This window comes from Arvicola amphibius, chromosome 4 (genome assembly GCF_903992535.2).
Source record: "Arvicola amphibius chromosome 4, mArvAmp1.2, whole genome shotgun sequence".
Taxonomy (NCBI): domain Eukaryota; kingdom Metazoa; phylum Chordata; class Mammalia; order Rodentia; family Cricetidae; genus Arvicola; species Arvicola amphibius.
The window spans coordinates 130,881,364-130,895,236 of NC_052050.1; the positions used below are offsets into that span (position 1 = coordinate 130,881,364).

Sequence of the window (13,873 nt, forward strand, 5' to 3'; positions counted from 1 at the left end):
GACCAGGATATTATTGTTAGAAGAATTAAAATGGATAAAATTTCAGCAATATGAATATTGTGTCTTTTTTTTTTTTTTTTTTTTTTTTTTGGTTTTTCGAGACAGGGTTTCTCTGCAGCTTTAGAGCCTGTCCTGGAACTAGCTCTTGTAGACCAGGCTGGTCTCGAACTCACAGAGATCCTCCTGCCTCTGCCTCCCGAGTGCTGGGATTAAAGGCGTGCGCCACCACCGCCCGGCCTGAATATTGTCTTGTTATTGCTATTTGTTTATTTGCTTGTAGCAAGGTCTCATTCTATAACCCAGGGTAACCTGGAACTCATTATGATTTTTCTCAATTCAAAATCATCTCTACAGTCTCAGCCACCCAAATACTGGGTTTACAAGCACCACCCATCAAACCTGGAAAAATTTGTATTTAATACACTCCTCCCTTGCGGGAAAAGACAGCCTGCTTTTCTTGTGTTCTTTAATTACCTAACTCATTTTGGAGAAACCAAAGTTCCCTTAAACAAAGTTCATGTGAAGCGGGGGGTTGGTGGCGCACACCTTTAATCCCAGCACTCAGGAGGCAGAGGCGGCAGAAGGAGCTCTGTGAGTTCGAGGCCAGCCTGGTCTACAGAGCAAGTTCCAGGACAGGCTCCAAAGCTACACAGAGAAAGCCCGTCTTGAAAAACAAAAGGCAACAACAACAAAATAATGGCTGTGTGTGGTGGAGTATGGGACTGGAATAGCAGGCTGTCGGGTGCTCTCTTTCTGTGAGTCCCTCCCTAGCCACAGCCTCACCCTAATACAAACTAGAGGGCCGACAAAATCCTGCATAAAGAAGTTGTTAATCTAGTTCTTAGGAGTCTCACAGTTGAAGGTAAGGACTTGATAACAAAAGGGAGTGGCTCTGGCTCTGAATGATTGGGTCAAAGAAAAGCTTTCTGCTTTCTCCTTGATGTATTTGTTCTTGAAACCTAAAAACCTAAGCAAGGAGAAAATTGAAACAGGACTTCACTGTGTTACCAAGGCTGGCTTCAACTACTAACATTTTTATCATGCGCGTGCGCGTGGGAACACACACACACACACACACACACACACACACACACACACACACACACAGCGGTAGATGCAAACGTGGTCTGAGAATTTGTTGAGAATTTGCCTATGTGCTTTGTAAAAAAGCCACAATGAGGTACAGAAACCAGGAGGAAAACAGTTCTTTATTCTCCCTTCTACCAGAAATTCACCTCAAGAGGGCTTGCCCCTGGGAGAAGAAAGCTGGTTAGGCAGGTTTCTTCAACTTCCATTCAGATGTACGAGGGGCACTTAATGCAAAAGCCTTCACAGAGTAAGAATCTTATTTCACCAGTGGAAAGTTTGTCCTTTTCGATTTCACAATTAAATTTTATTCACAAAGAAGCAAGCAAACTAAAATAAATGATTGACTCCGCCCTGACAAGTAAATTACAGAAAAGCTTCGGGTTCAATTAAATGTAAGAGGTTCTTAAATATTGATTTAGATTTTTTTTTTTTTTAATGGTGCCGGTGTATTTATACGAACTAGTACATTTTACTAGACAGTAGTCAGTGGTGAACGCCGGTTGATCCACGCTCTCAACATGAGTTGTGTTGCTTTGCGGGGTTTCCAACAGTCACATTAAGAGGGGAAAAAAAAATTAACGTGGCTAAAGTCGCGATCAGGGGAGGCCAGGATCCAGAGTGGATATGAGTCGAAAGTGTAAAGGAAGTTTTGGACGTGTGTTTAGGAGGCAGAAACGGTATTCTCTGCTTTGATTTCTTTCCATAGGGTAATTAAAGCGTAAATTTGGTTACACGTGTGTCATGAGTTCGTAGACAGGTCCTGAGAATTTACAGTTTTAAGGCAGGAGATTCCGAAAAGGCGTTGGTCTGTTCTGCTGTGGAGCCGCCTCCGCCGGTCCTCCCATGCTGACCACACCCTAAACTAGGACGCGGACCCGCTCCGGGTGGCTCACCTGGGCCCAGGGCCACGCCCCCGCCACGCCCCCTTCACCTGGACCACTTAGCCTTGGGAATTCAGCCTGCGGAAGGCGGAGTAGGGGGACTGATCAGATAAGTGTGGCTGGAATAGAGCGCGTCCGCCCGAAACCCTGGAGGGGTCCAAATAGCCGAGTTCGAGGCTGGGGAGATTTCCACGGCTGCTCCGGGTACGAGTGACAATTTCTTCTTGGGATTTCAGAAAGGAACCGGAGTAGGAGGTATCAGAGCGCATCGCAGAAGGATTAGGTAAGTCTTGCTTCATGAAACGGCTGGGTTTTGTCTGTTTTTCTGCTACAAGGAGAGAGGGAAGAGTTTGAAAACCTAAATTCAGAGTTTCGACTTCTGCAACTTGGTGTTAAACTAGGCTTGACATCTAAAATTCTGCTAGCTTTCAGATTGCATCGATTTCCCGCTACCTTGAGCTATTGGCCACCAATTTTTCAAACACAGATTGAGGAGCAAAGTAGATAAACATTAAGAAAGCGAAATTCTGATTGGAATCTCCTCGAAGTTGTGTTTTAAATTTTGTTTCAAATTTTCATGACCTTTATTTCATCGAATTATTTAGCTAGAACTTTTTTTTCTTAAAGATTTATTTATTAGGTATTCAGGGCACTAAATCTCATTACAGATGGTTGTGAACACTTGTGGTTGCTGGAAATTGAACTAGGACCTTTGGAAGAGGAGGCAAAGCTCTTAACCACTGAGCCATTTCTCCAGCCCCGTAGAATTATTTTATATTAAAATATTTAGCCGGGCGGTGGTGGCACACGCCTTTAATCTTAGCACTCCGGAGGCAGAGGCAGGAGGAACTTCAAGGCCAGCCTGGTCTACAAGAGCCAGTTCTAGAACAGGTTCCAAAGGTACAGAGAAACTGGTCTCGAAAAACAAAAATGTATATTGTGACTACAGGGCACCTACATTTCTCTTAACGTTTACCTCTGTAAATTCCGCCAGATTAATTCCAGGAGAACAAAATAAAACAGCTTATTTTATTGTTTTCCTTAGCTCGTTTTTTTCAAATTCCTCATCCCGTTTTTCAATCAAACAGCAAACTGGAAAGAATGTTTTCCTGGTTTCCCGCCCTCTGTGCATTTCAGGTCTTGGTTCTCAAATTACCGGAGGAGTTCTCTTTTCACTCTTGTCTCTCAATAGTAGATCCACAATAATCCTTTAATTTAAACTAGAGCCTGCTGCTCCTTTGCAAGCCTGTAGTGGTTTCCTTCGCTGTTGAAATGCAACGCAAATGACTTTCCGTAGAATTCCCGGCATCCTTTGCGCTTGGACTCTGCCTGCGTCTTTCCGGTCCCTGTTTTATAGGAATTACGGCTTTATCCCGGTCATGGTGGCGCATGCTTTTATTTCCAGCACTCGGGAGTCAGAGGCCGGAGGATTTCTGTGAGCTGGAGGCCTGCTTGTTTTACGGAGTAAGTTCCAGGACAGCCAAGTCTACACAGAGAAACCCTGTCTCAAAAAACCAGACGGGGGAGAACAAGGAATTACGGCATCTCTGGTAAATATGGCTTCCCCCTGTAGTCAACATGGCTTCCTTCCGTACTTACCTTTATCCGGAATTACTGTATTTCCTGACGTTCCACATCAAATCCCCTTTACAGTGAATGCACATGGCTTGCTAAAGCGGGCGTTTTGGGAAACCTAATCTCACCTTTCCCCGAGGGGACTGGCATTTTGGAAGCTTTCCTAGATGGTCCTTACAAAGGTGGATTCTCTTCCGTGTGCCGTCTCTCATACAAATGTTTCCCGGAGTATTTTTCTCTACCAGGAACTATTTTGTTTACTGCTTCGTATCTGTGTTCCCCACATTATGAAAGCGTGTCTCCGTGTTAACTGTGGACTTTTCATTCTTTATATTGAGCCGCTAGAACAATGTATGATTACTGTGACTAATTAGAAGCTATTGGGCCACGCTTGGTGGCACACGTCTGTAATTTCAGAACTTGGAAAGTAGGGGCAGGAGGTGGTGAGTTCAAGCCAGTCTGCACAACATAGTAACAGCTTAAAAAATCACCATTTTAGCCTGGCGTGGTGCCGCGCCTTTAATCCCAGCACTCTGGAGGTGGAGGCAGGCGGATCTCTGTGAGTTCGAAGCCAGCCTGGTCTACAAGAGCTAGTTCCAGGACAGGCTCCAAAGCTACAGAGAAACCCTGTCTAGGAAAAAAAAAAAAATCACCACCTTAATTTAATTTGCCAATCTACCCAAGATTGCATATTGGGTAAGGGGTAGCGTAATGCTCAAAATATCTGATGAATAACCTAATGAAGAAAAGTAAATGCTATATTTAGATGGTGATATATTCATAAAATATTTCTTTGGCTTTGATCTGTTAGGAAATATTCTATCTAAATAGCATTTGCAAGCAACTCTTGAAAAATTTTTCATTTTAAATGTCTAAAGTTGTGAGTAAATGCTTACTGAATTAATTTTTTTTCAAGATTTCTGTATCAGGCCTCACCAGGACTATAACTAATGCATATTCATAAACTTGTTTTCATAGGGAAATGGACTAAGCTCTGGTACTTGGCAAAGAAGACAGGCTTTTGCTCTCGGTAGAGTGAATGAATGTACAGTCCAGCCAGCAGGTAAGACGAACCTATTTTCCAGACAATACCAAGAACCGTGTTCTTATGTGTACCATAAGAAGCTGGGGAACATTTAGCTTGGGAGTGCACCTAAGGGAAGCTCTGAGGAAGCAGTGTTTAACCAGAAATCTGAAATGTAGGTGCGTGTATTCCTGCACACTACCAATGCCAGAAAACATTCCTTGGTGTATTTGTGAAAAAGAAGAAGATGCAGTGCAGTAGTGGGGTGCCTGTATTCTAGGGAGAGTTTATTATGGTTGACTAATTAAAATTAGAATAATTAAAACAACCTGTGACCCCAGCACCCAAGAAGATTGGGAGTTTGTGAGTTCATGATCGTCCTTGGCTACATAACAAGTTTGAGGCTTGGGAAAAAAAAAAAAAAAAACCCTGTCTTAAAAAATAAGTGTGATGTGGGAAAGGTGGCTGTCTGCCTTCTGGCTTTGGCTTTGCCCCTTTTGGCCAGCCTTAGAGAAATACCAGCCAGCCCGTTCCTCCCAGAACATGTGTGACAATGGGTTATTGTATCTGCTATGCATCCTTGCACTAGACAGGTTGTGGAGACCGAATCCAGTTCTTGTTCGCGTGCAAGTCCTGGGAATGTGCTTGTCAGCTCTCCGGACATTCAATAGGAATGACTGCTCCAGGACATCCACAAGCTACAAAACAGCATTTTCAGATTTTATTTTTGAAGTTTCTCTCCTTTTAATTTTATGTTTTGTATTTAGTGTGTGTGTGAGCAAACACTTACATGCTCGTGTGCTTAAATGCAGTCCAGTGCAAGTGAAAGTCGGAGTCCCATGTGTGTCACTGGCAGGAGGTGACTTCTATAGAGCCTTCTTGCTGGCGAGCTCTATTATCGAGGTTATTTTTTTTTTTAAGACTCCTGTAGCTTTTTAGGCTCTTATAGCTGAGGACTGTTGGCATGAGGCTTTATTACCAAAATTTATATTTGAGAATGACCGATTCTGAGTGCTTGGAGGATAACTTCAACAGGATCAGTGTGAGTATTTTAGCCCCGGCTCCTAGTTGGCTGTTTAGAAATACTTCCTAAGCATGTGCTTGGGAAGGTTGTTAGCTTTTAATCCCTGTACACGTTACTTCATATTTTCAAATATATTCTTGGGCGCTGCTGACCTTAACATGTGATTTATTGGCCTGACCCATGATGGGTTTAACCATGCAAGAATTAAAAAGCATTTTCTGACTAAACTCCCTATTGGTAAACTCTTTAAGCAAAGGAGAACTAGAAGTGGCAAGAGAGGAGCTTGGAGAAAAGAATCAAACCAAACTGCAGTTGTTTTAGTTGAGCTGATGAAGAGAACAGCTTTTTTATACCAGCCTAGATATATATGATCATGACATGATTTTGCTCGTTAAATATTCTTGAATATGGCCTTTCTCAATTATGTCATCGGTTTAAATGACAAAGAATAGGTATGTGGTATGTGTGTGTGTGTGTGGGGGGGATGCTCTTGGCCCCAGCAGTTGAAATGTGCTTTGTTTTTGTTTGCTGTATTCATCTTTTTTTGTTCATCATCTCTGTTGGGATGATTTTTTTTTTTACTAACATGACCATTTCGAAGTAGTTAAGCTGTTAATAATCATCCCGCAGCTTTCGCATTTTCCCTGGTTTAAAGAGCATTTACTCTCTGTTCCTACTGGAAGACATCAGAACAATAAAGATATCTTTTGTCAGGCACATGATTTGAACATTAAGCAAAAGGCACGTAGAAAAACAGCAGTGTATCTATGCTGCAACTTTAAATGGTCTTGCTTTTTCAGTTTGGCTTTGTTCTTGGTCTTTTTTTTTTTTTAAAAAATAATGGAAAAATAGAGACCAAATTTTTGACCTGTGACTTTATTATACCTTAAATTCACTGGGTTTCCATCAATTTTGTGTTTTACTTTTTGGATCCCAGAGAATCTTCTAGAAAATAGGCCAGCAAACTCCAGTCCAGGAATGAAATTTTGCCCCTCCTTATTTTATTGTGACAACATCCTCATTCCTTTTACTCTTTGCTTCTCATTTCAAGAAGTCTGAATAGTTTAAACAGACACGTGGGGCCTGTTCAAGCTTATAGCTGACTCTGTACCAAACAATAATAGTAACTACTGTTCCTACCCCACTTAAAGCAGTAGGATCCAGGATAGAATGAGAAACAAGAAAAAAAAATAGCACTAACTCACATGTATGCCCAGCATTTACTGTGTGCTGTGGACTGTGCCATGTGCCTTCCAAGCCTCATTACATTTCCCATCCACCGCTCCTACCTATGAAAGAAAGCAGGACTGTCTCACTCCGCTGCCTCCAAGTCTTTTCATCAACTGCAACTGACCAAACCGTAGGATTGCCTGAGTTCTCTTTAAAATTGCAAACTTAAACTTTCTGCAAATTAGTATTTCATACCAGAGTTTGCAACTTAATAGCATTTGGCATGCGTTGCTTACTTTATTATTTATTTTTAATTTGTTTTTTTGAGGTAGGGTTTCATGTAGTCCTGGTAGGGTCTTTAACTCTATAGCTGAGGATGACTTTGAACTTTTGACACCCTGCCTCTACCTCCCACAGTGCTGGGGTTACAAGTCTTACTTCACAGTCCTTTGATGCTCTGCTGGGGATTGTACCCAGGGCTTTGTGCGCTCTAGCTGAGCGTTCTACCCGCTGAGCCACATCCCTGGTCCACAATTGTTATTTTGTATGCTTATGAAGATTTGTGCTATTAAGGCATTTTTTTGTATGTTTATTTGCTGATGTGTCCTGAGCAATGCTTCGTCTAAAATAGGGGTGGCACCATACTGAGTATGCAGTCAGTACTAGCAGTGAGGCCATGTCACCCACTGGAGAGTTCCAGTCATGCAGGTGTGTTCAGGGTTACAATTCATTTTCTTCTAGTCTAAGATGTTTGTGTAAGTTAAGCTTTTTTGTAAAGTGAGTTGTGAACCTTTTTCTCCCCCTTTTTATTTATTCTTTCCTCATGCAGTGCATCCCTATCCCGTTTCTCCCTCCACTCCTCCCAGTACCACAGCCCGCCCACACCTCCACCCTCCCCCAGAGCTCGTGCTCCTCCCTTTCCCTTCAGAAAAGAGCAGGGCTCTCAGGAATATCAGGCAAACATGGCATAACAAGAGTCAAACCCTTATATCAAGACTGGACAAGGCAACCCAGTAGGAGGAAACAGGTCCCAGGAGCAGACAAAACAATCAGAGACACCCCTACCCCTACTGTTTTGTTGTTGTTTTGGCTTTTTTCCAGCCAAGGTTTCTCTGTAGCTTTGGTGCCTGTCCTGGAACTAGCTCTTGTAGACCAGGCTGGCCTCGAACTCACAAATCCGCATGCCTCTGCCTCCCTATCCCCACTGTAGTCCCACAAATACAGCATTCTAACAACCATGGTATAAATGTAGAGAACGTAGCGTCCAGACTCATACAAGCTCCATGATTGCCAATTGAGTCTCTGAACCTTAATGAACTCTGTTTAGTTGATTCTGTGGGCAGAGTTCTCTTTGTGTCCTTGACCTCTCTGGCTCCTATAATCCTTCCACCCCCCTGTTCAGCTTTTTTCCAGTCATATTTGTTTCTGCCCTATATTCTCTGGGCTATTCAGTTTCCTGTTCTTGGCCATCCAGGCAGCGTCAGGCATGGTGATTGGCCACTCCCACAAATTCTGAGCCACCATTTCCCTAGCATATAGGTCAAAGGTTTTGTGACTGAGTTGGTGTCCTTTCCCACCACTGGAAGCTTTGCCCAGTTACAGAGTATGGCCAGTTCAGGCTCCATATTCCTCCATTACTAGGAGTCCTTGGTAGGGTTACCTTCATAGATTCCAAGGAGTTTCCACTGCACTAAATTTCTACATCAACCCCCAAATGACCCCAATTCCAGTACTCTCTCCTTCTGTCCCTTCTTCCATCTGATCCCTCCTGTTCCCATACCCTCCCACCCACCCACCCCCATTAACGAAATCTGTTCTCTTCCCTTCCTACCCAGGGAGATCCATGCATCCACCCCTCACTTGAGTCTTGTTACTTACCCTCTCTGAGACTGGATTGTAGCATGATTAGCATTGACAGAATACCATTTTTTGTCTCTGGGTCTGGGTTACCTCACTCAGGATGATTGTTTTTCTAGTTCCATCCATTTGCCTGAAAAGTTCATGGTGTCTTTTTTTGTTTGGTTGGGTTTTTTTTTTTGTTGTTGTTGTTTTGTTTTTTTTGAGACAGGGTTTCTCTATGTAACAGCCCTAGCTCTTGTAGATCAGGCTGGCCTTGACTTCACAGAGATCTGCCTGCCTCTGTCTCCCAAAGTTGGTTGATTGCTGTTGTTGTTATTTGTTGCTTTTCTTTATTTTTTAAAGACAGTTTCTCTGTGTAACAGCTCAGGCTGTCATAGAACTTATTTTGTATACCAGGCTGGCCTTGAACTCACAGAGATTCCCGCTCTTGCCTCTGCCTCTCTGCTTGCCTGTCCTGGTATGAAAAGCAATATCATTATCATTTTTTAAACAGCTGAGTAGTACTCCATTGAGTTCTCTATTTATTCTTAGGTTGAGGGATATCTATGTCGTTTCCAGTTTCTGACTGTTATGAATAAAACTGCTATGAACGTAGCTGAGCAAGTGTCTTTGTGGTAGATAGGATAGAGCATCTTTTGGGCATATCGTCCAAGAGTTGTATAGCTGGGTCTCAAGGTAGATCCATTCCCAATTTTCTGGAAAAAAAAAAAAAAACACCATATTGATTTCCCTGTTGGTTGTACCAGTTTGCATTCCCACCAGCATTGAGGAGTGATCCCTTTGCTCCACATCCTCAACAGCTTGAGCTGTCCCTTGTGTTACTGATCTTAGCTTTTTTTTTTTTGTTTGTTTGGTTTTGTTTTTCAAGACAGGGTTTCTCTGTAGCTTGGGAGTCTCTCCTGGAAGTCACTCTGTAGAAGAAAATTGTCTCAGACTCAAAGCTATCTGCCTGTCTATGCCTCCTGAGTGCTGGGATTAAAGCCTGCGCCACCACCGCCCAGCTGATTTTAGCCATTCAGTAAGATGGAATATCAAGAATCCTTTGGATTTATATTTCCCTGATGACTTAAGATGCTCAACATTTCTTTAATGTTTTAATGTGTTTCTCAGCCAATTTGAGATTCTTCTATTTTGAATTCCTGTTTAGATCTGTACCACATTTTTTTTAAAAATGGAAGATATTACTAGAGAAGAGAAATCATACAGAAATTCTGGATTCATTCTCTTCATTCACTAGTTTTATAATGAAGTCCAAATACCAACTAGGAAGGTATTTACAAGGATAAATTTTTCTTAATCACCCTGTACTGTATGTATGGTGGACTTTTCTTAGAAACCATATACTGCAAGCTAAGAATATTTTTATAGTTTACAAGAAGCTTAGAGCAACTGGTATTAGAGGATAACTCTTAGTTCAAAATACAAGTGACACAACTGTGTGCCTCTTAGGAGTTTAATTCATTTGAACAAGGAAATGGAAGAAAACCAAAATGATCAAGACAAGCCTAGCTTTAAGATTTTTTTGTATTCAGTTTTTTCTACTTTCACGTCATCTCCAGTAAGCTGATAGACATTAAGTGACCAATGTAGAAGCCTGGATATCCATCAGGACAAATGACAAAATATCTGTTTCCAAGGAATTATATGCCCTAGTGGTGGAACCTGGGTTAATATAGAATTTATTTTCATACTCAAATGCTTCAAATTTGTGTGTCCTGAGATAAGAATGTCCACATCAAACTGCCTCTGCAGCAGGGCCAAGCTAACCACGTCTCCCCGTGGAATAACTTGGTGTCCATATTAGACTGATCTTGAACTGCCTTACAGTCACAGCCTTCTGTTCTGGGTAATTCCGATTCTCATTGAAGTCTCCTCTTACAATATGGACATAGCCAGCCAGAGTCTTGAGATAGCCATAGCTCTCCTTGGTGCAAAGGTTCCCAGTGCAGAGAATGTTCTGGATTTTTCCTGGCACCAGGAGCTTTTAATTTAGCTGGCAGGCTCTTGCACTGGTGTGGAATGTGCAGATCTGCTAACACCAACACCAACCTGTGCCCAGCCATCCTGTCACCAGGCTTCATTCAGTCACCATGAACACCGATGCCCTCTTCCTTGGGTTCCTTGGTAGCTGTACTGTATTTTTTAATTTGTTTGGTTTATTGCTGTCTTGTTTCTTGAGTTCTTTAAATATTTTGGACGTTAGCCTTCTATAGGATGTGGATTTGGTGAAAATCTTTTCCCATTCTGTAGGCTTTCATTTTGTCCTATTGACTGTGTCCTTTTTTCCTTACAGAAATTTTTCAGTTTCCTGAGGTCCCATTTATTGATTGTTGATCTTAATGCCTGTGCTATTGATGTTCTGTTTAGAAGTTGTCTCCTGTGTGGATGCATTCAATGCTACTCCCCACTTTGTCCTACCAGGTTCAGTGATCTGGTTTTATGTTGAGATCTTTGATCCACTTGGACTTGAGTCTTGCCCATGGAAATACATGGATCTATTTGTATTTCTTCTACATGCCGACATTCATTTAGATCAGTACCATCTTGAAGATGCATTCTTTGATTGTATATTTCTGGCTTCTTTATCAAAACTCAGGTGTGCATAGGTGTGTTGACTTAACTTTGGATCATCAATTCCATTCTGTCAATCCACCTGTCTTTCTATGCCAATACTATATGGTTTTTATTACTATAGGTCTGTAGGAGAGCTTGAAATCAGGGAGGGTGATACCTCCGGAAGTTCTTTTTTATTGTTAAATATTGTTTTAGCTATCCTGGGTTTCCTCTTTTTCCATATGAAATTGAGTGTTATACTTTTAATTTCTGTGAAGAATTGTGTTGGGATTTTATTGGGAATTGCGTTGAATCTGTAGTTTGCCTTTGGTAGGATGACCATTTTTACTATGTTAATTGTACCAATCCATGAGCATGGGCGATTTTTCCATCTTCTGAAACCTTCCGTTTCTTTCTTCAAAGACTTGAAGTATTTGTCATACAAGTGTTTCACTTGCTTACCTAAGGTTATCCCAAGATATTTTATATTGTATGAGGATATTATGAAGGGTGTTTCCCTGTTTTCTTTCGATCTGTTTGTCGTTTGTATGTAGGAGGGCTACTGATTTGTTGTTGTTAATGTATCCAGCTACTTTGCTGAAGGTGTTTATCAGCTGTAGGAGTTCCCTGATAGAATTTTTGGGGTTGCATATGTATACTTATCTGCAAATACTAATGCTCTGACTTCTTCCTTTCCAATTTGTATTCCCTTGATCTCCTTCAGTTGTCTTGCTCTAGTTAGAAATTCAAGTATTATATTGATGAGATATGGAGAGTGGGCAACCTTTTCCTCTTCCTGACTTTAGTGGAATTGCTTTGAGTTTCTCTTCATTTAGTTTGATGTTGGCTATTATTGGCCTGCTGTAAATTGCCCTTTTTATGTTTAGGTATATCCCTTGTATCCCTAATCTCTCCACAACTTCATGAAGGAGTGTTGGAGTTTTTCAAAGTCTTGTTCAGCATCGAATGAGATGATCATGTGGTAAACCATTTTTTAAGGTATATGTCGTTTTATTTAGAGAGTCTATGTTTGTGCACACATACATGTGTTCACTCAAATATGGCTCACTTGTGGAGGTCAGAGAACAGTCTATGGGAGTTGGTTCTATCCTACTACCTGGGTCCCAGGATCAAACTCTGAGGGGCCAGCAACTTCCTGCTGAGCTATCATCCCACTGTCTGTACACCATTTACTGACATCATTTCCGCACAGTTGCTGTAGTGTTGGAATATGTTTTAACTTTAGGTTATTATCTAAGGCAGGTGTTTCCTGGGGGTGACTTCTGGATCAGCACTCTCGGGAAGTGATTAACACTCATCTTTCACGAAGGAAGCAGCCGAGGCAACATGCGCAAGGAAGTGAAGAAAATGGCAAAGGCAAGTGGCCAGAAAGACCTGGGCAGTCAATCCCTCAGAGCAAACGCAAAACAAGAGGAGGTGGAACAAGTCCAGAAGACAAGCATGGGACCTCTCCATATAACATACACCATCCACGATGAAGATATGTACGGTGAAACAAACCCCGAGATTGAGGACGATGACTTCCCCGATGGTTACATAGAGTGCATCATCAGAGGTGAGTTTTCTGAACCTATTTTAGAAGAGGATTTGCTTTTTAAATCTTTTGAAAACCTAGAGAAAGCCGAACAAGACCTTTCTCGCCAGGTTCTTGAAGCAAGTTCCCTTCTTGAAAGTTCTTTGGAATATGTGACTAAGGGAACAAAACAGGAGGAAAGGGAGGCTAAGCAAGAGCAGCCTCAACAGATTGTTGGAGCAGACTCAGAACTCGGGTGTTCCAAGTCCATGACTAGCTGGGAGCTCCCTGTTGAGAAAATACCGAAAGTTGATTTATCAGATCCTCAGCTGCTTGCGGGATCCACTGGAGAGAAGCCAAAGGGTGGTGAATCCCGTGGCATTTTATCGATGCTGGAGTGTCCTCAGACCGGGTGCACGAAGAAGCTGAGGGACAAAACTGCCCTGAGGAAGCACATGCTTGTTCACGGTCCCCGTCAGCATGTGTGTGCAGAGTGTGGGAAAGCTTTTGCCGAGAGCTCGAAACTAAAGCGACACTTTCTGGTGCATAATGGAGAGAAGCCATTTCAGTGCACCTTCGAAGGCTGTGGGAAGCGCTTCTCGCTGGACTTCAACCTGCGCACCCACATCCGCATCCACACTGGCGATAAGCGCTTCGTGTGCCCCTTTGACGGCTGCGCCAAGGGCTTTATTCAGTCAAATAATCTGAAAACTCACATCCTCACCCATGCAAAGGCAGGGAAGAAATGCTGAAGACCAAGACAGATTGTCCTCAGGCTGGGTGGTCTTAATGGAAGAATCTGTCAATGGGGAGACCACCATTGTGGAATATTTGTTGGGAGTTTCGCAACTCTAGAAAGCAAACTTATTCTTTATGCTTCATTATACCATTTTAAGGACATTTATTTCATGGTGTAGTTTCAACGGAAAAGTCAATGTTGGAGTTACTTCAGAAGCATAATCTTTAATAATATATGTGCTGCATTATTGAATGTGATGATTTTTGCCTACTTCGTAGAAAATCACTGATTTTTAATTATATAGTTTCTGATTGCCTAGCTTTACCTTTAAAACTGTACTATATGGTAGATGCGATAAGAATGAATACTGTTTTTAAATCAAATTCTTTAATTTTCATTTTCCTCCTTGTATCAAACTACTAAT

At 42.0% G+C, this 13,873-nt stretch overlaps 1 protein-coding gene and 1 pseudogene across 1 annotated transcript; one reads left to right on the forward strand and one right to left on the reverse strand.

The window, feature by feature from the left end:
- Nucleotides 1-10,117: 10,117 nt before the first annotated feature.
- LOC119811619 lies at nt 10,118-10,686 on the reverse strand (annotated as a pseudogene).
- Nucleotides 10,687-12,454: 1,768 nt separating this feature from the next.
- Zfp42 (ZFP42 zinc finger protein) lies at nt 12,455-13,462 on the forward strand. Its single transcript, XM_038329120.1, has 2 exons — nt 12,455-12,968; nt 13,032-13,462. The coding sequence occupies exons 1-2, from the start codon at nt 12,524-12,526 to the stop codon at nt 13,460-13,462; spliced, it is 876 nt and encodes a 291-aa protein (XP_038185048.1). The 5' UTR covers nt 12,455-12,523.
- The last annotated feature ends 411 nt before the right edge of the window (nt 13,463-13,873 follow it).

Excerpts from the sequence above, each read along its gene's own strand:
- Zfp42 (XM_038329120.1), top strand. The coding sequence starts at position 12,524 with ATGCGCAAGGAAGTGAAGAAAATGGCAAAGGCAAGTGGCCAGAAAGAC. Across the intron at positions 12,969-13,031 it reads AGCAGACTCAGAACTCGGGT|ATCCTCAGCTGCTTGCGGGA; the intron begins GTTCCAAGTCCA and ends TTGATTTATCAG.